Raw genomic sequence first — 20,498 nt, 5'->3', positions numbered from 1 at the left:
GCCACTGGTAGCTGAGGACAGCTTATTATGCACTGAGCTCGGTTTAAGCAGGCCGGAGTCAATGGGGTAAACAGAGGGTGCGACCTAAGGTGTTGACCATGATTATTATGTGATTTGTTTGTTATTATTAATTGGTGGATTGTTATGTTGTATAACTGGGTGATGATTAGCTAATTCTTTGGGTTGAATCTTCATGCTTTGTGATTATTGTGGTATGTTAGTGTATGATCATGATTAAAGGGTTATCCAAATGTTTATATTGCTTGTTATATAATATGATATGTTTTCTTGCTCGGCCTTGGCTCACGGATGCTTCGTGGTGCAGGTAAAGGCAAGGGCAAGCTTGATCAGCCCTAATTTGGAGAGCTCTGAGAGCAAAATGTACATGATCAGCTGCTCAGCCGCCACGGTTGAGGGGAGACAGGGACAGGATAACCATAAACTTCTATTTTGCCTTTAGAAAGGCTGGTGGTTGTCTATACACTGTAAATTTTGTAAACAAACTTTTAAACGCTATTTCTTTTGGGATCTCATATGTAAAATGTTTAATTATATGGAAAATATCTCTTGAGACCAAAACCTTTTAACCCTAGCACATTAATGGCTTTAGTAATCATGTTTTTAACTGATTGGCTTGATTAGCAAGTCCTGCACCTTTATAAATATACAGTGTAGCGGTCTTGGCTATCCAGGGCGTTACAGTATAACTTTTAAGCCTTGATGTTTAAATTTAAAGGAGTTATCATTTAAATTTTAAGTCTTAAGATTTAAATTTTAAGTCTTGTTGTTTAAATTTAAATAGTTATGGTTAAATTTTAAGGGTTTAAATTTTAAAGAGTCATGGTTTAAATTTTAAGCATTGTAGTTTAATTTTTAAATACTAATGGTTTTAGTTTTAAGTAGTCGTGGTTTAAATTTTAAAGGATCATGGTTTATATTTTATATGGTCGCAGCTTAGATTTTAAGTCTAGTGGTTTAAGTTTTAAGCTTTGCGATTTAAATTTTAAAGAGTCGTTTAAATTTTAAGTCTTTTAGTTTAAATTTTAAAAAGTTGCGGTTTAAATTTTAAAGAGTCGTAGTTTAAATTTTAAGTCTTGTAGTTAAATTTTAAAAAATCATGATTTAAATTTTAAGTCTTATGGTTTAAATTTTAAAGACTAGTGATTTAAATTTAAAATAGTCGTGGTTTAGATATTAAATGATCATAGTTTATATTTTATATTTTATATGATCGTGGTTTAAATTAGTTTAACTTTTAAGCATTGTGGTTTAAATTTCAAAAAGTCATGGTTTAAATTTTAAGTCTTGTGGTTTAAATTTTAAAGAATCGTGGTTTAAATTTTAAATACTAGTGGTTTAAATTTTAAAAAGTCGTGATTTAGATTTTAAAGGATTATGATTTATATTTTATATGGTCGTAGTTTAGATTTTAAACCTAGTTGTTTAACTTTTAAACATTTTAGTTTAATTTTAAAGACTAGTGGTTTAAATTTTAAAAAGTCGTGGTTTAGATTTGAAAATATTATGAATTATATTTTATATGGTCATGGTTTAAATTTTAAGTTTTGTGGTTTATATTTTAAGCTTTGTGGTTTACATTTTGAAGAGTTGTGATTTAGATTTTAAGGCTTGAGGTTAAACTTTTAAAGGGTTGTGATTTACATTTTATGTCTTCAGGTTTATATTTTAAACCATTGTTGTTTACATTTTAAGATTTTTTGTTTAAATTTTAAAGAGTTGTAGTTTAGATTTTTAGTCTTGATTTTTACATTTTAAAGAATAATTTTTCATAGATTGAATACAATCCTATAAATATAGTTGTTACACATATATAAATATAGTTTTCATATATTTCCAATTTAACTAGAATATGGCACATATAATATATACTACAACAATACTTAGAATCTGTATTAAAATAAAGATAATTTTGGAAGTCTCGTAATAATAATGGGCAAAGTTTAACTAAATATATTTAATGTCTAATTTTAGCTAATTACTTCGATAGTTCTCATCTTAACCAGTGTAGGTGTGCCCATATTGCTGATGTGGTGAAAGTCAATGTCGACGGAGGCCTCGATCGGGAGTTGTGGTCCGTGATCATAATGGAACAATATTGGGGTCCCCTCCCACTCCTATAGATGCCACTTTAGAGTCACATATAGCCGAAGCACTTATTGTTGTTAATGGTCTGACAGTTTGGCTACTTTTCCTTCAGCTTTTGTCCTAAAGGTGCCAATGATATTGCCCATTCGTTGACCAAGTTTGTTCTATGCCTATTACCAAAAAAAATTGGTGGCCAGGCTGACATGCTTGTATTTGGCCTTAATTTGTCCAGGGAAATTTGAGATTTTATGCATAACGATGGGGCCTAAATGTAAACCACTCTTAATATTGGCATGTAAAATTGATGTTAAATTTTGTCCAATTATCGAAAGACCCATATCAAATTTTCTAACTTTATTCTCACCTCACGATGCTCTATTCTCTCTCTCTCTTTTTCTTAATCTCAAATGCTTCCGTAGTACAATCACACTACACTCACCTCTATTTCTTTCAGATTTGAAGACCACATATCGACCCACGAACACCATGAAAGCTCTTTTGCCATCTTTTTGCTCTTTGTTTTTTTCTTTCTAATATCATTTGTCTTTAATGATTCAAAGCTTAAACTAAGTAAAAAGTTTAGTTAAAACACTAATATATGCATTTCAAACAAGTATGTGTTTGATTTTTGTTGTTTTTTTGCAATTTTTTTATAATTTTATAGATATGTAAAAATTTGCAGAAAACTCGATATACCTCGATGTCCAACTCAATGGGTCCTTAAAAATCATGTTTTTTCATGAAAAAAATCATCTATCTCGACAGGCCTCGATAGAACTCGATGCAATTCATAGAAAGTGCATAACTTTTCACTGGGGAATCCATTTTGGGTTTTTTTTTTTAATTTTGGTATTTTTTTTTAGATCTACACGTCTATGATGTATACACACATATTTGGGAAGTTCAAAGATTGAAAACGGCCCAAAGTTAAAAAACAATGCCCCTATATTTTCAAAGTTGGGTATGTTTTTAATCTTTGAACTTCTCAAATGTGTGTACACATCATAGACATGTAGATCTCAAAAAAATACCAAAATTTAAAAATAAAAAAAATCACCCAAAACAGACATCCAAGTAAAAAGTTATGTACTTTCTATGAGTTGCATCGAGTTCTATCGAGATCTGTCGAGGTCGTATTAATTTTCATCGAGGCAGATAACTTTTTTTTAAGAAAAACATTATTTTTGAGGGCCCATCGAGGTGGGCATTAGGGTATATCGAGGTGTATCGAGACATATCATGATTTTCATGAAGAAAAAAAAACATTTGCCTTGACAGTCCTTGATGAAAATCGATACCACCTCGTCATGCCTCGATAGAATGCAATGAAACTTGAAGCAATTCATAGAAAGTGCATAACTTTTCACTCGGATGTCCGTTTTGGGTGATTTTTTTTTTTTAATTTGGTTATTTTTTTTAAATCTACACGTCTATGATATGTACACACACATTTGGGAAGTTCAAAGATTAAAAACACTCCAAAGTTAAAAATAATGTCTCTATATTTTCAAATTTTGGTATGTTTTTAATCTTTGAACTTACCAAATGTGTGTGTACATATCATAGACGTGTAGATCTCAAAAAAATCACCCAAAACGGATACTCGAGTGAAAAGTTATGCACTTTTTATGAATTGTATCGAGTTCCATCGAGTTCTATTGAGGCCTGTCGAGGCAGATGATTTTTTTCATGAAAAAACATAATTTTTAAGAGCCCATCGAGCTGGACATCGAGGTATATCGAAATATATAAAGTTTTTTTGTAAAGTTTTACGTTTCAGATCTAAAAAGTTGTAAAAAATTGCAAAAAAAACAACAAAATCAAACACATACTTCGAAATGCATATATTAGCGTTTTAACTAAATTTTTTTACTTAGTAAGAGCAAAAAGATGGCAAGAAAGCTTTCATGGTGTTCGTGGTGTGATTGTGCTATGAAAGTGTCTGAGATTAAGAGAAAGAGAGAGATAATAGAATTTCATGAGGTGAGAAAAGAGTTAGAAAATCTAATAAGATTGAGAATGCTTTAAATTTAGGCCATAAAATCTCAAATTTCCCTTTGTCTATTATTTGCTATTTGGCTGTTGCCTTAGATGAAATTTCTTCTTTTCAAAAGAAAAAACAAAAACAATGGGATGAAAGAAATTTCCTCGTGATTTCCGGGACAATCATCTTTATAAGTTGTCCAAGTTGCCAAGAAAAATAGTTCCGGTTGGCAATATCTTTTTCAATCGTCAAATTAAAATCATAGTTTATTAGATATTAAAGTACATTTATTTGCATATATTTGATAGAAGAATACGAATATGAAATGCGCCTAAGAAAAAAAATTTAATAAGCCTCCTTTTCAAAAGCCAATTCCCTTAACCATTTTGCTAGTTACTCTATAAACAACTTAAGAAGATTAAATGCGAATCCCATAAAATGATAGGGTTAAATTTGAATTGATTCTAACGCGTACGAGAAAATTTATCATTCAAAAATACAAAGCCCCAAAGAGGGAAAAATATTCAAATTCTACCAAAAAAAAAACTACCGATACATGCAAAATTCTGCTTCAGCAAGTTTGTAAAAAAGAAAAAGAATGAATTTAACATTTAACTAAAAAAAAGATATACTTTTAAAAGGGTAAGAAAAAATCATATTATAAACAAAATGCAAATTTTACTTCTTACCTTCCAAATTGCGAATCATGTGAATAGAGTTACAACATCTCTCCTGTATCCTCTTACAATCAGAAGCCTCTGCACATTTTCCACCAACAAATCCATGTACTCCATGTAGAAGTACGCCGGGTGGTTGACCGGAGGCGGCGGTAAACTCACCAGCACAACAGCAGCCATTCTCGAGTATCTGAGTATTGTCGAATTCAGCTTAAGTGTCGTGTAAAGGAACTTCTCCACCTGATGCTCATCCACTACCACAGGCTTCCCATCAGCCATAAGTTGGGTCCCTTCTCTCTCTGCCTTCGATTTCATATCGGCCATGTAATTAGCAATTCTCTGCTGAGCACCGGTATATGCTCCTAAAGATTCGTCTGGTTGAGCACTGCCATCTGTTTGTCCATCCCATGATTTCATGTTAATAACAATCACTTCAGCTTGCATTCTAAGATCATACAAAAACTTCTTCACATCAGCCTTGAGAGCCTCTGCGTCATTATCTTCCTCGGCAATGCAGAAGACTTGAATCTTACAGCTTTCAAAGCTCTCCTTCGTAAGTAGTAGTTGAGAAAGGAGAAGCATGAGACCGCCATCTCTCACTATCCAATATAAATCGATTGTTCCATACTGCCTCTGATACTCATTTGGCCATTCATCAAGACCCTTGACAATAACAACTGCCTTGTTTGCCACAATGCAATCACTAATGATTCCAACGAAAGTAGCAGGAATTTCAGTTAAGTTCTCACGACGCCATATTTCTGGGTACCGCATAACCACAATATTTGGCTTGAGATTTCCAAGGCCCATAGTCTGGATGATGCCACGAAAGCCTTCCGACATGTTAGGGGCTACAACTATCTCAGCTACACCTTCACAACGCTTGTATTCAATATAGGTAGCAAGCTGCTTAGTGGCCTCCTTGGCATCTTCAGCACATTCATGGTAGTCTCCATCCAATATAGACACAAAAATGGACATTCCCCTACCCTTTTTCTTCATGCAGTTGGCAAAGTCGGCAAGTTTTGGATGGCACGGAACATTTTCTGGCAGCTTTCCCCATGGACGACAGAATATCAGAGGGATAGGGTACCAATTCTTTGGGTGCACTTGGTTGGCTGAAATCAAGTTTCAAAATTTAACCATCAAGAGCAGAAAGACAATCTCAAATCACTACGTAACCAAATCTAACAGATTGATACCCATAAAACGTACTGGAAAGGACAGGCATAAAAATTGATGGTAATAGAAATATCCACCATGGACCACTAGCTAAACTATGAATGCTACAAATTATGATAATACAGTAAGGGGAGCAAGGAATTATAAAGTAAACCTAACGACACAAGAAATAATTTAAAAACGCGACATTGCATAACAGCATTCAACCAGGTAAAAACAAACGCTGGTGAAGAAGAATATTAATCTTACCTCCAAGTGATCGAAGACTGCGCAGAGCTAACTGGAAATAAGCACTCTTGAAACCATCACCCCAGTCCCCAGCCTTTCCTTTAATGCTCACATAATAATATATAAGGCTAGCAAGAGCTAAAGACACTACAGTGAATGACCAAGAGATCAAGAACATAATAACTGCAAAGAAAACAGAAACAGGAGGTAAGTAACATACACTAAGGGAGTCAAGTTTACAGAGACAATGTCCATAAATGCACACACAAGCATGCACTCAAACTAAAGAGATGATAACATAATATTCCTGAGAGATGCTGCTGTATGAAAAGCATCTAATGAAAACATATAAACACTGTGCATCATTTTCCTGGAAAACAAGAAGCGATCCAATCATTTCTTTAATTGTTATAAAAGATACGTAAATCTATTATATTCCTACAGATGAACACAAGAACCCTCGTGCATCAAAATCAGAAGAAAAAACATGATTCTTTCTTTCTTGTGTTCAGAAAGAAACCAAAGATAAATTGTCTAATTTAGTCAAAACTTAAAAAACAAAATTGTAATCATTCTATTAAACATGCCCAGATGAACTTTCAGATTTCCAATAGCACTAATATGAAAGGAAGTAATATGACCACATCAGAAATAGAACAGTCCTATCCAAATGCACAACAAATAAATTTCAATTTTCTCTTGAAAAGATATAAGACTACCATGGTTATAATTTTCACTTACGATGACAAGTTAATTACTGCTGTTCTTGCATTATTTTCTTTCTTCCACCAAAATCTGATATAATGTAAGAAAAACATGTACAAATGAAAGGAAACAGATGAAGCTTACCAATACAAAGAAAAGCTCCAAGAAGAGAGAGACTCCAATGGTGAAACTTCCACCGAGGGCGCCAGCTAGGAGCATCTAAAAGATCCAAAAGGAAGCAAGATAAGTTGACACCAGCATAGCACAGAAGGAAAAACATAGTAATGGTGGGCGTGATAAGATCCAGATTCCCAATTATGACACACCCAATACAGAGAAATGCAGTAAAGAGAGTAGCAATATAAGGCTCATTCCCTTCTACGACTTTGAAGTAGTTAAGCACGGGTAAAATATCATCATTGGCAATTGCTGCAAGCAGGCGGGGGGCACCTGTTAGGCTCTGAAGTGCAGCACCTAAAGTCGAAAGAATGATTCCAATGTAAATAATGGCTGGGAAAGGCCAGGCAACTGTAGCTGTAAGCAGCCTGCATAAAAGAATTCAGTTCTTGAATAAAAATCATGCTAATGTTTTTTGTTAACTGATCATATACCAATAAGTATTTCGTGCATAACATACAAGTGCCAGCAACAAATAAACTAACCATACATAAATGAATGACCAGAAGACCATTTTAAACCCATTAGCTTATCCATATACGCAAATTCTTTAAGTCAGTGGCTATAGCCTACCAACTCAAATATTATATATATTTATATATATATATATATATATTGAGGAACGTAAGTACTAATGATAGATAATTAAAAACAGCTAGAAAGATGATAAGGTATACTCAAAAGAAACAAAGATACAACAAAAGCAAAAGGTGAAAGGAGAAAGAAAAAACTATGGACTGCTAAACAATGTGTTTTTACTTGTATTAAATAGAAATATTAAGATCACTGTAACACAAAAGTTGATGCCTTCTCTACTTTCTACAACTTTATTTATAGACTTCACTTCTAACCACTTACTGTAGGCAATATAAGCCATAAAGGATAAAGATCATGAGCTGCCACTTGATTACTAGAAGATAGACAAATCAAAGTTGAACAGACAACAAATGAGACTACAGAAAGGAGCTTCTGAAAAGCCTACTAAGGCAAAGGAAAGAAAGAATATAAATCAAAAAAAAAAATTAAAAGCTACAACTGATCCTTTACCAACCTGTCAGTCAAAAGCTTCTCTCTTGTGGCAAGTGCACCAAATAGTAAGACAGAAACAACATACATTGCAGTAGTTGTAAGAGTTGCAGAAAGTGTTCCAATAGGAATTGAACGCTGAGTGTCTTTCAGTGAGGCTGATCGATTAGAACCTGCCATAATTCCAGTTACAGCAGGGAAAAAGAGACCAACCATAGCACTGAAAATTAAAGAAATAGCATAATTAGAAAGTGAGCAAAGGTAAATTCTGACCAGATCAATTTAAGAAAGTAAAAAAACAAGCTACTAAGGTCCATGTTTAGAGAGATACTATTCGAAAGAAGTTCACCAACTCAAATGATAACAACAACAAAAGGTCTACTTTGCATTCACTTGAAATTATTTGGACTGAAAAAGGACATCAGGACTAGAGAAGAAAACAAAATTTTGTTTCTGAGTACAAAGTAACAGAATTTTCGAGGACATGATAGCAAATGTTGAAGGTTTATGAGATAAAACAAATATCGGGCTGCCCTATGGTTGTGTGATATAACTTTTTCATATAAATAATACAAGTTTCACTATTTATTTATTTTAGAATGAGGTTCTCCCTATCTCGATTCAGATTTCAAATTTCAATATCCATTTTTTTAATAAAGAAACAACTTTGTATTGATAGTAAATGAAATACAAAGACAAAAAATTTAAGCTTTGAACACCAACTTTGTTTTCAAATTTCAATATCAAGAAATAAAAGAGAAAATTGAATCACACTGCAAGTTAATATTTAAGCTTTGAACACCAACTTTCAATAACTAATATCAACACTGATTATCACTGGTGTATATAAGCAGTATATTCTGTTCAAAATCCCACATAAACAATAAATAGACCAGCAAATTACATCAATTTGGAAAGGAAAAAAATGCCCAGGCTTACTTGAAATTCCACGACACTTTTCCATCAGGATCAGGAATACCAGCATTATTAGTATTCTGATAATCTGGACCCCAGTTTTCTTTAAATGATGCCAGACTCAAGCCCGTTATTCCAGCTGCAGCACACATTAAAAGAAAAAACTTTAGTTCCTCCATGGTCCACCAAATGGAGGATAAATAAACAATAAAATGACAACCTCTGCTGCATCAATAAACTTTCCCAATGCGTCTCCAGGGTTTGGAAACAAGGGAACACAAAGCACATACAAGAATGGTCCAACACATTTAAACACATTCAATACCTTTCAAAATATTCGTAAAAGGAAAATGTATATCAATTTCCATCTGGTGAGGTAAGTAGGTATCATCGAGTTGACTAATGCAAAACACACACACACACACACAAGTATATATTTAAGAAAATCATTTAAGAGCACAAAAAAGAGAATTAATGCAAAGCAAGAGAAAAAAAATATATTAAAGCAAAAGTCGACAAATACTTTTTTTTTGGGAAGTAGACGAATGCCTCAAATAAGAATGTTTTTACAATTTAATAGCACGATGCAATCTCAAAAACAGTAATAAAACAGCAAGTGCCAGATCAAGGATTAAGAATTTGTGACAGAATTGTATGCAGTTATTTTTTGTTCCCAATCAATATGCTATTCATTGTTTGTTATTTTGGTGCTATAATCTTGTTTATCTTTATGATGATAACTCATCTTCTCTTCTGTAATTCTTTACAAATCAATTGTTATAAAAAAAAAAGTCATACAAGTCAATATTGGTTAATATCATGCATAAACAAGCAGAATAATAAAATAAAGAAGACATCAAAATAGGAATAAAAGAAACTGCTCACGTGAAGGATGATCCTTCTTCGCCACAAATATCCCAATGAATATGCAGAAAAGTGAAAATAGAACAGGTATGAGAAAAGCAGGTGCAACGCGGTTGATCATTTTCACACCACCAAACACAATGAAGCAAAGAACAATAGTCACAACAATCCCATAAATTTGCAAGTCATGTGAACTCGGACTTTGTATTGGTTCTGGAATTACTGTGCCATTAACTCTCGTGATAGTCTCTGCATTGATGATGTAAATAAATCAAAATTAATTGCATTTAAAAGAATGCAAATTTGAACAACAAAATACCTTTACTGTACCATAACTGTTAAGATTTCAATGGCATACGAACACAGAACATAAACTAACACATAAAGCATCTTAAACGCCAAAGATGCTAAAGCTCACAACTTTGAAGAAGAATTTGGTTGGGTGATTCAACTGGAATGTTTTCATGTAAGTCAGCTTTCAAAATAGTGGTAGGAGATGTCCCTAATTAACAGTTCTTATGGGCTAAAGTGATTTGAAAGAGTCCCATGCCCTCAAAGGTTCGAGTCTTTTGTGGCTACTTTGCTTAGGTCGTTTAAGCGCTCATGAACCTCTTCAAAAAAGGAGGGCTTATGTTTCACTCTCACCTGGAAGGTGTGTTTTATGCAAGAATAGTGGGGAAGATTCTTCTCATATTTTATCCATTGTGGTTTTACTATGGACATATGGTCAAGATTTTTCAAGTCCTTCAATAGGCAATGGTGCATGCCTAATAGTTGTGAGAAGTTCATTGTTCAGCTCGTGTCAGGAAATGAAGCTAAAAAATTGTTATGGAGGACAGGGACTGTGGCTGTCTGGTGGGCAATCTGGTTGGAATGAAATGAAAGACTATTTGAAGGGGTAGAAAATAGTGCAGATGCATTATGGGATAAAGTAAGATATTGGGTAGCTATTTGGCTGTTCAATACGAAAGAGTTTAGACATGTGTCTTTCTCTGATTTATGTAGAGATTGGCAAGTCTTCCTGTAAATTTTGTGTTTCCTGTATCTTGTTAACGCTGTTTTATGTTTTCTTGGTAAGATGGTTGTACAATCTTTGTACACCTTCTATTTGTATTATTCTTGTCAGTAATAATACAAGTTGATATGCTTTGTTTCAAAAAAAAAAAGCAATAATGCAGCGTTTAGGGGATACAATGTTAAGGTAGATCCATCCGAGGAAAAAAAAAGGATCCCCTTCTATGACAAGCTCAACAATATAAATGGTCAGAGAACATCCTGCATGCTTCCCTAAAATGACAAGATAGACTCATGGTCATAACAAACTCCTTCCCCCAATGTACCTTTATCAAACCCATTAACTAATGTTTCTCAGTATCTGACACTGTAGGTTAGTGGTTTTGTGCATTTAAATCTACGTGTTCGAGGATACTTTACATGTGTTTGCTTAAACCCCTTGTTCAGCGCAAAAAAAAAAAACATTAGAATAAATTGGCAAATGCCTTCTGCAAAAAGTCGAACAAAATATCACAATATTATTACTTCTACTATCATTTTGTCAAACTCTCGTGTACACAGTGGACTCATGGTGGGTAGCTATTACGGTGTTCAATACGAAAGAGTTTAGAGACATGCCTTTCTCTGATTTATGTAGAGTGACAGGTTTTCTTGTAATGTTTTGTGATTTACTGTATTTTGTTTTCCCTTAATTTTTTTTCCTTCCATGTAAGATGGTGGCACAATCTTTGTACACAGTGGACCCATGGTGATAAATATTTCTTTAAACATATTTTAACTAAACCTCTCAACCTACATAAATTCTGATAACAAGTAAACCAGTGCAAAAGCAAAGTTGCCTTTATCAAAATGTTCATACCAAGGAAACAGCCATATTAACTAGGATAACAAGAGAAATTGCAAATGCCAAAGAATTGATCATATAAATCAAAAAGAAATGTGTAATGAAATAAAGTTCTTTTCTGCTGTATAAAACATATGCTAACCCTTACCTCTAAAAATTCCAGCAGCTGGTACAGCTTTCAAAAAAGTTTCTACAGCACCCAAAACATAGCTAAAATCACATGCAAATGAAATCATAAGCTTACTACTATAATCATAGTATGTCAAATCAAACATAAATTATAAAATAGGAAACTTAGAATGGCTGCTCTATCAGCCTCATGAGCAAGAGCCATATATATAGAGGGGATTTGTGTACAAATATAAAAATATACACTCACAGAGATCCAGCAACTGCATTTCCAAGGAAGAAACATAGTCCAATGCTAACTCCAACTTCTGGACCAAGGGCTCGACCAATAAGATAATACGGTCCCCCACCCTAGAATCAAAGTAATTACCAACAAACCATCATTATCGATTCCATCAGTTACAAAAGAAAAAAGGAAAAAAAAAAAACCTCTCTTAGGATGCAGCAACAAGTAAAAGGTAAAATCTTTCTCCGTACAAACTACTGAAGGAGTTCAGTTTAAGCTGGTGTATTCCAGCACAATGTGTGGAAGCATTAATGTTTCAGATGAGAGCAAGGAAGGATGACAAATTCTTTGGCAGACAGCAATTATAGCTGTGCTATTTTCTGGGTTTTATGGCTGGAAAGAGATGAAAGATGTTTTGAAAAAGATGGGAGTGATTTGGAAAGGTTATGGGATAAAGTGAGACTGGGTGTTGCATCATGGGTGCGTAATGTAAAGGAATTTAAAGAGGTTCCTTTCTCAGATTGGTTTAAAAACTGGAATTTGTTATGTAACTTTGTGTGTATCTTTAAGGGTTATTTTGGTAGATATTTTTTTAACTTTTCTTGTAGTACTTAACTTTTGTCTAATAATACAAGTAGTTTTGTTCCAAAAAAAAAGTAAGACTATCAGTCAAATGATTTCTTTGCATTGCATAAATATATTGAAAACAGAGCAATTTGTACCGTTCCAAAGAAAAAGGAAAACATCAAGTCAACTGTAAAGATAAGTGGAACAAAAACCATAAAGAAAAAATAAAGTGGAACAAAATATATAAAAGTAGGATTTTGATATTAATTAGAATTATTATTAGGTTATATTAAAGGGTTTATACCTTTTTGGACCCTGTGTTTTTTCCCATTACTTGTTTGGACCCTGTGTTTTGACAAATTACTTTTTGGACCCTATGTTTTGTAAAATAGTTAAAATAGAACCCTAAACCCGATTTTGGTCAATGTTTTCTCAACTAAAATCACAAATAATTTACCAAACTAACAATTCAGAACAAAAATAAAATTATTCTGCTTAAAAACTGTGTTGTTATATTCAATTTTTTTTTCATAAAAATTGAGTTTAGGTTCTATTTTAACCATTTTACAAAACATAGGATCCAAAAAGTAATTTGTCAAAACACAGGGTCCAAACAGGTAATGGGAAAAAACACAGGGTCCAAAAAGGTATAAACCCTATATTAAATTGAGTAATTATCATTTTAGCAAGATTGTCAGATAAGAACAAAATTTATATTTCTGAGTGTGTTGTAAAAGAGGAAGTACTGGTTTGCAATTGGAACTTCCACTTTGTTAGACATTTAAATGACAGAGAGGTATTTGAGCTCAAAAAAAAGAGAGATATTTGAGCTCGTTGAATTAATACAGACTTCGAAATGAGAATTTATGTCAGTTCCTGGAAGATATAAGAATATGGCTAGGTTATTCTTCTGAAATATTTTCATGTAAATCAGCTTTTAACAGGTTAATGGGAGGTGATTATGTTCAAACTCCCTTCTGGATATCCTCAGTTTAGAAAAGTTCTCTACCATCAAAGGTTAAGGTTTTTGCTTGGCTTTTGTATCTTGAACACCTTAACATTCACAAATCTCTTTGGAAAAGGAGACATTTTCAAATAATTTATCCAGGCTGGTGTGTTTTTTGCAAGAAAAGTGGGGGAAATACCGATCACCTCCTCTTGCACTGTCTGTCTTTTATGAGATTGCGGTATAGAGTTCTCAAGGAATTTGGTATTGTAAGTAAGTGTAGCGGATAGTATTATAGGCAATATAGCCTATACGGATGGGGGTGGTGGCCACACGGTGAGCATTATGGTTACAAAGGAATAAGAGAATTTTTGAAGATGTTGAAGAAGATGTAGAAAAGCTGTGGGATAGAATCAGACATTGAGTGGTTATTTGGTTTTTTAATGTTAAGGAATTCAAAGATGTTCCATTCCCTGACTTATGTAGAAAATGGCAATATTTTATGTTGTTTACCTAATTTTATTTGTATCTTTCTTCACGTGGTTTTCTTTCCCACTTTTGCTTGTATTGTCAATTTATTAATACAAGCTGAGGTTCAGTTTTAAAAAAAAGGAAAAAAATCGCACTTACTAGAATTTGTTTCGTGCTCAATAAAGAACTTCATTATTTGCCTAACTATGTTAGGCCTTGTTATTTTTATAATTCTTCAGGCTTGATATAAAATTATACGCTCGATCTATCTTTTACCTCTATCATGTCTCTTTAAATTCCTCTATCTCTATATGTTGCGTAATATATATCTTTCTCTTCTCTTTTCTCACTTAGTTCTCCATCAAAACAAGAAAATATGCATAATTATAAATATTACGCACAAGTATGCTGAAAAATCATGGACTAATAATCTACAAAATAATAACAAAAAATTATTTTCTTCACCTACTCACGCTGCTATCTAATTAAATAAAGGCCAGGATAATGGCTTCCACATAAACTAGGAGATGAAGTTGAAAGTAGATAAAAATTCAACAAGGCAAACTGTATAACTGTTGTTTATACCTTCATAGCACCATTAGTTGCAATTGCACTCAGCGAGATTCCAGTCAGAAAAGTACACAAGCCACAAAATGCTACTACCAATAAAGACTCCCATATGCCAGCCATACCAACAATCCTAACAATCATCATATACTATGAAAAATCAATAACTACATGATGGAAACATAATACAAGGACAGAACATGTATAGTGTAATAACAATAATTGAAAAACAAAATAATAAACTGATTCAATTTGTTACACAGCCTGCTCAGGCTAATGTAATCAACTTAGCTGCATAACAATCTTATAAACAACAGGAAAGAAGAAAGTTACCAAGAAAATCGAATATAGTAGATAATTCCCAATATGTTTTGCAAGCAAGGAACAAATACACCCATCAACGTACCCAACTTGAGCTCAGAAGTCTGCATGATATATCCACATCAGATGACATAGAAAACCATAACGAATATTATCAAATGATGCTGTGTCATCTTTAGCTAGTTTTTAAAAATTTCTAACCTAGATACATGACATATGGAGCTAGAACTTTGATTTATTTATGTATGTTTGTAAATATACATTATTATCATATAATATATATTACCTCACTAAGAAAATTAGGTACCAGTGTGTGAAAAAATGAAAAACTGACATCCCTCCATTCTTTCAGCTGTTATTCTTTTCTCTAATTTTCCTGTCCAATTAGCATCTTCTCAATTCTACTGATAGTTATCATGTTATTGAGCCAAACAAAACATAACAGTAGTAGGTAATCTTTTGTTTTTCCTTAAAAAAATAACCAAATAGTAGGAGGCACCATACGACAGACATGTCGTCGTCTTTTGAATTCTTTAGTTGTGACCAATAAGTGGTTAATTTATGCAAGAGATAGTAGCATTGCCATCAGGATATATACCTTTGGTCGACCCTGAGTGATAGAAATATTTTCACCATCTCTAGGACTGGAAGGCTCTGCAGATTGCTCCTCTGTCATACTGAAATAACACAAAAACCATGTTACCATAATAACAAAATTTGGATGTAAGAAAATGAATTTGACTAAAGCAATATCCAGAACCAAAATACAAGGGGAGAACCTTGATTATTTACCCCCCCAACTCTCTCTCACCACTTTATTCTCTTTTTCTCGAGAGAACTTTAATACAATATTAGTTGTACACTAACAGTATGTACCAATTTCTATGCATGTCTTTCATGTGTATGCGTATATAGTCAATAATTGAAGCTTGGTCACATAGAACAAGAAAGGAAAGAATAATGAAAATGAACAACATACCTCTTAAGACCAAGAATGTTAACAAGAGAATCAAAACCAAACAATTCCAATTTGGAGTCTCTTTGAGGTCGAATGGCTTCCTCATCTACAATGGTATCCATGTTTCGCTGAGAGCTCACATTTACATTCCTGCCATAGGGAATTAACAAAACATATTGGAACATATTCAACCAAACTTATTTTTTCCACTTCTCACACTTTTGCTCAGTTCTCCAGACCAGAATTTTGAATGAGATAAAAATGGTAAATGTTCGCAAATATTTCAAAATACATCAACCAAAATGAAAATGAAACCCATACTTTATTTGTGTAAACATTATAAAAGTAACATTTTGAGTTTGTAACTCATTTATCATACAATTACAAAATTCAAGCTAGCGTAGTAGTAGTAGTAGTAGTAGTAGTAGTATCTCAAAGCATCATTTTATATTTACAGAATACTATCCTGTTGCTTTACTGATACCAAAAGCATAAGACTGCTAACTTTTGCACTGCTTGAATATTTGATAAACAAACTTTAAACAGTTTAATAAGCTAAGTTAAATCAAATCATCATCACAAGCAAAGCATAGTGTCACATTCATGACTATCTCCTCTTTGCTTCACAATAAACAATCAAAAACCTTGCCATTAATAAACCTAAACGAACTTAAATGCAATCCTCCTCATTCATGACCAAAAGTAACTATTTATCTCATTTCTTTCCAATCAAATTTCTAGAGAAACAAACAGAAAGACTTAAGGAAAGTAACAACATCAACACCTTATCCATCTCTGTAATACATCTTTTGAATCCAAAGTCTCATTCGTATTTACCATAATATACATCAAGAAAGAAAGTATTGAAAAAGAGTGCGCATAACGAACATACTTGAGGGGAACTTGGTGAACAACAGGCAGGGCGGAAGAAGAAGAAGAAGATCCAGAAGGATCCATTGGAGACATCTCGAGAACGGCGCTATCATTGTCGACGACAGGACGGTACTTCCGACCTATCGGCGCGCGGAGATTGTCGTCGGAGTTACTTTCTATATCCCCATTGTCCATTGTGTCGGATCCGAAATCGAGTCAGTTTTCGTTTTCCTGGAAAATTGAAATATTTTCCGGGAAAACTTTCAGATCCCGAAACCAAAATGCTGGAGCTGAGGAGATCCGAACCAGGAATGAAAGCAATTCAAATTTTCTTTTTATGTAAAAAGTGTAATTTGTAAGAAATATTACATTAGAATAACATATTTTAATTAAATTATAAATTGTCGGAGAAAATTCGGAGAGAAAAAAAAGAGAGAGAGACGTCTTTGCATTGGAAATTATTATAATAATGTAAGGAACGGAGGAAAGGAAGTGGAAGGGGACAGTCACATATAGAAACCCCCTGAACTGGTATGTCGTTTGTTGTTCAATGTCACGCGCTTAAAAACTCTTCTAGAGACAGGCTAAAGGGTAATTTTGGCATTTCACTATAATGAGAAAATCACATCCAAGTTCCGATAAATAGACTCAAATTTGGATTAGTATTTTTTCCTCAAAGGAGATTTGGATTACTTTCTTTATACATGAGTAGGACACTCGTATTATACTTACTTTGGTATTATTATTTATAATCTGTTTAATAAAATCGTCTATATGTGTCATAAAAGATATTGAGTTTTCAATAAAGTAGAGCGTGCATTTGTCTTATTTTAGGTTCTAGAATGTAATGCACCAAACTAAGACCATCTCTAATACGATATATAATTTTGTGTCAAATTTGCTAAAAAAATATGAGTTAATTCTGTATATAGAAGAATAATTTTTCCTGATGATGTGTCAAAATTAAAAAGATGAAACACACCGTATTGACACAACAACAAAAGCATGGCTTCCCGTTCAAAATAAATGAATGAAGTATTAGGTTTTATGCCCTTATAAAATTACATTGTTTTATGTAATTCATTCATTATCAATAAAGTATTAAAAATTATTTTGTTGAATCAAATTGTGTTGTTTACATGTGTTTATTGCATGATTAATTATTATTAATACAAACGTTTATAAAATCTCGAATATATGTATAGTTATAATTATAGTGATTCGGTCACAGTGGATTATAATTGTAATTATATGCTCAAATGCATTTTGTTCTACGATTAAATCAGAATTGAATAATCTACGATAAGATCTACTTACACATCTAGTATGATGTCATATCTAGGACATTGGCCAAGTAGATAAGATCGGATGTATTTTGTTACATTGGACTGGACTAATATTGATTATTGACAAGATAAGTAAGTATCGTTATTATCTAATCCAATCATATCACAACGTTGACCACAGGTCGATTCAATCTTAATTCTGAGTGATTAATATTCTGCTAATTGTACTATTCAAGTTTTTGATTTGTTCATTACCAGCTTATCCTACGGACTAGCTTATACTTACATATTGGAGATTTTGTAGTATAATTGAGTTAGAGTATATTTCATAGATATGAAATCTATAACTTCTATTTAAGAAGTGAAACAATGATTTCCTTATAGCTTGATTCAAGTGTTAAATGATAGAGTACTCATTTCTGTAATTAAATTTATGGAAATATCATTTACAATGAACTTAGTGGGAGATAAGGATAAAATACCAATTTTGGGTAAAACGGTAATTTGCACTCGTCTCAACGGTAGATCATCAATAGAGGATTGAATGACGGTTATGGTTATAACAATGGATAAAGTATTTACATTTGGTGTAAAGTGTTCTATGAATTCAAGAGTGCAATTCTAAGTCTATAGTGGAGTCACGAGGAATTAATAAGGTAGTGAGTTTATTTGTTATAAATAAACTCATGGTAACTTATTGGAGCTTGAGTTCATGGATCCATGGTTCTCATGTCATCTCTTATAAAAATGAACATAGTAGTCTTGAATAATTTATTTAATTATTAATTATACAAATGTCATATTAACTAGGTCAATGAAAATAAATAATGTTAAATTATTTATTGATATTTTGTGAGAAAAGAAATAGAAGAAAATTTGAGGTTTTTATTGCAAAGTCTCAAAAATAGGGTATTATAGCCAATTGGAACAATTGTGGTAATATTGATAAATTGATATTAATATTAATAAAATGAATTAAACACTACAAAAAACAAGGGTTATACCGAGAACAAAAGTCATCGATATAAGCCCAAATGTTCTCGGCAAAGGTTCTACCGACAACATGTTCTCGGTACATCCTCGTCGGTAGAGGAAAACTTCTACCGAGGACATTGAATATGTTCTCGGTACATCCTATACTGAGGATAATTGTTCTCGGTATAGAGTTGACAATATCATCGGTGAAACCTATCCAAGTTTGTCATCTGGATGGCTATACCAAGGACACTGTCCTCGGTATAGACTGAACCGATATTTTTTTTTAACGTGCAATGTTTATTCATTCATTCATATATTTATTTATTGATTTAATTTGAATTAAATATAAAACAATTGATTAAAATTAAAATACTTATATTAAACATATAAATAAAAACATAAGAGTACGTTTGCTCAATCAAAATAAAGAGTTGTCCTAAACATGAAAATGTAATAGTCAATAGTAATAAAACTCATATATAAGTCCTACTGACTCGGTGCTCCAACATCGAGATCATCAGGTGGTGGTGGGGCACATTGAGATCCCGGGGTGATACAATCAGTCCGGATGTGCTCCTTTAATTGTCGAACACGCTCTCTCATCTCAATCATCTCTTCATCTCTAGTTTGTGGAGGATCAATAGTAAATGGAGTCCAGTCCCATATGTTAAGGATACGTCCATATCCTTTCTAGTGGTCACGTCATTTTCCAAAGACAATTTGTACCAAAGATAAGTCGTCATCTTCAAGCACACTCAAAACTGGTGTGGAACTCTCAGTATCAGTTGTCTATGTCTGCTGTGTGGTCGCGATATGCACGCAATTCCTCCTATAATCCAATATATAATGTAACTATGTATTGTAAACAAACAATAAAAATTTTGAAAAATGTTTAAAAAAAAAACTTAACGTACCCAAGTTTTTTTTGCTGTTATCATCACCCACCTTGTGCCTTATTTATGGTGAGTATCCATCCAGCTATCCGAGATCGGCTCAAGTTGCCCAGTCTCTAAATTGTGTTGTCGCGTACATATTTTTTTTTTAAATAATTAAACGTAAATAAGAAAAACAAACTTAAAAAGAATTAATTAACTAACTTTTTTATAGCGCAGCGCTGGGATTGACTGAGAACCTCCGTAGCTAAGCTCTTTTAGTTTCTTCCTATTTTCCTTATTGACCCCAGAACGTTTCTGCAAAAAACTTATGTTAGTAATATATTTAATTAAGAGAGTTAAGTTTAGCAAGAAATTATTACCATAATTTTTAGGCGTCGAAAAAATTCAATGGCTTTTTGCCACTGCGTATCTGTGTAACCACCATAATGATTTTCTAGTCCATTAATCGTTAAATGTTCTTTAATATCGTACTTCCAATCATAATACTTTTTAGCACATGATGTATCAATGCCTCTCAAGATCCCAGGCATATGCCCTTGTCCATATCTGGTACGCCCG

General features: G+C 33.0%; 1 protein-coding gene across 3 annotated transcripts; it reads right to left on the bottom strand.

The window, feature by feature from the left end:
* Positions 1-4,508: 4,508 nt before the first annotated feature.
* Positions 4,509-17,300, bottom strand: LOC133802032 (cation-chloride cotransporter 1). Of its 3 annotated transcripts, XM_062240263.1 has the most exons (14): positions 16,800-17,300; positions 15,929-16,057; positions 15,548-15,626; positions 14,962-15,053; positions 14,647-14,761; positions 12,102-12,202; positions 11,871-11,932; positions 9,886-10,113; positions 9,025-9,139; positions 8,111-8,305; positions 7,333-7,427; positions 7,027-7,101; positions 6,199-6,360; positions 4,509-5,885 (listed from the first exon to the last, which is right to left on the bottom strand). In XM_062240263.1, exons 1-14 carry the CDS (start codon positions 16,973-16,975, stop codon positions 4,795-4,797), a joined length of 2,715 nt encoding a protein of 904 aa, XP_062096247.1. In that variant the 5' UTR covers positions 16,976-17,300; the 3' UTR covers positions 4,509-4,794. The 3 variants fall into 3 exon arrangements, with proteins under 3 accessions (XP_062096247.1, XP_062096246.1, XP_062096248.1); XM_062240262.1 differs by having other exon boundaries at positions 7,027-7,427; positions 16,800-17,299; XM_062240264.1 differs by lacking the exons at positions 15,929-16,057; positions 16,800-17,300 and adding an exon at positions 15,236-15,325 and having other exon boundaries at positions 7,027-7,427; positions 15,548-15,601.
* Positions 17,301-20,498: the final 3,198 nt, after the last annotated feature.

The sequence above is a fragment of the Humulus lupulus genome, chromosome 9 (assembly GCF_963169125.1).
Source record: "Humulus lupulus chromosome 9, drHumLupu1.1, whole genome shotgun sequence".
NCBI lineage: Eukaryota > Viridiplantae > Streptophyta > Magnoliopsida > Rosales > Cannabaceae > Humulus > Humulus lupulus.
The sequence above is the reverse complement of the archived record's forward strand: the minus strand, read 5'-3'. Positions and strand labels throughout refer to the sequence as shown.

Coding starts and splice junctions, on each gene's coding strand:
- LOC133802032 (XM_062240262.1), bottom strand. CDS start 16,975: ATGGACAATGGGGATATAGAAAGTAACTCCGACGACAATCTCCGCGCG. Junction 12,203..14,646: donor CAACTAATGGTGCTATGAAG/GTATAAACAACA, acceptor CTTTGATTCTAG/GGTGGGGGACCGTATTATCT. Junction 8,306..9,024: donor AAAGTGTCGTGGAATTTCAA/GTAAGCCTGGGC, acceptor TTTAATTTTCAG/TGCTATGGTTGGTCTCTTTT.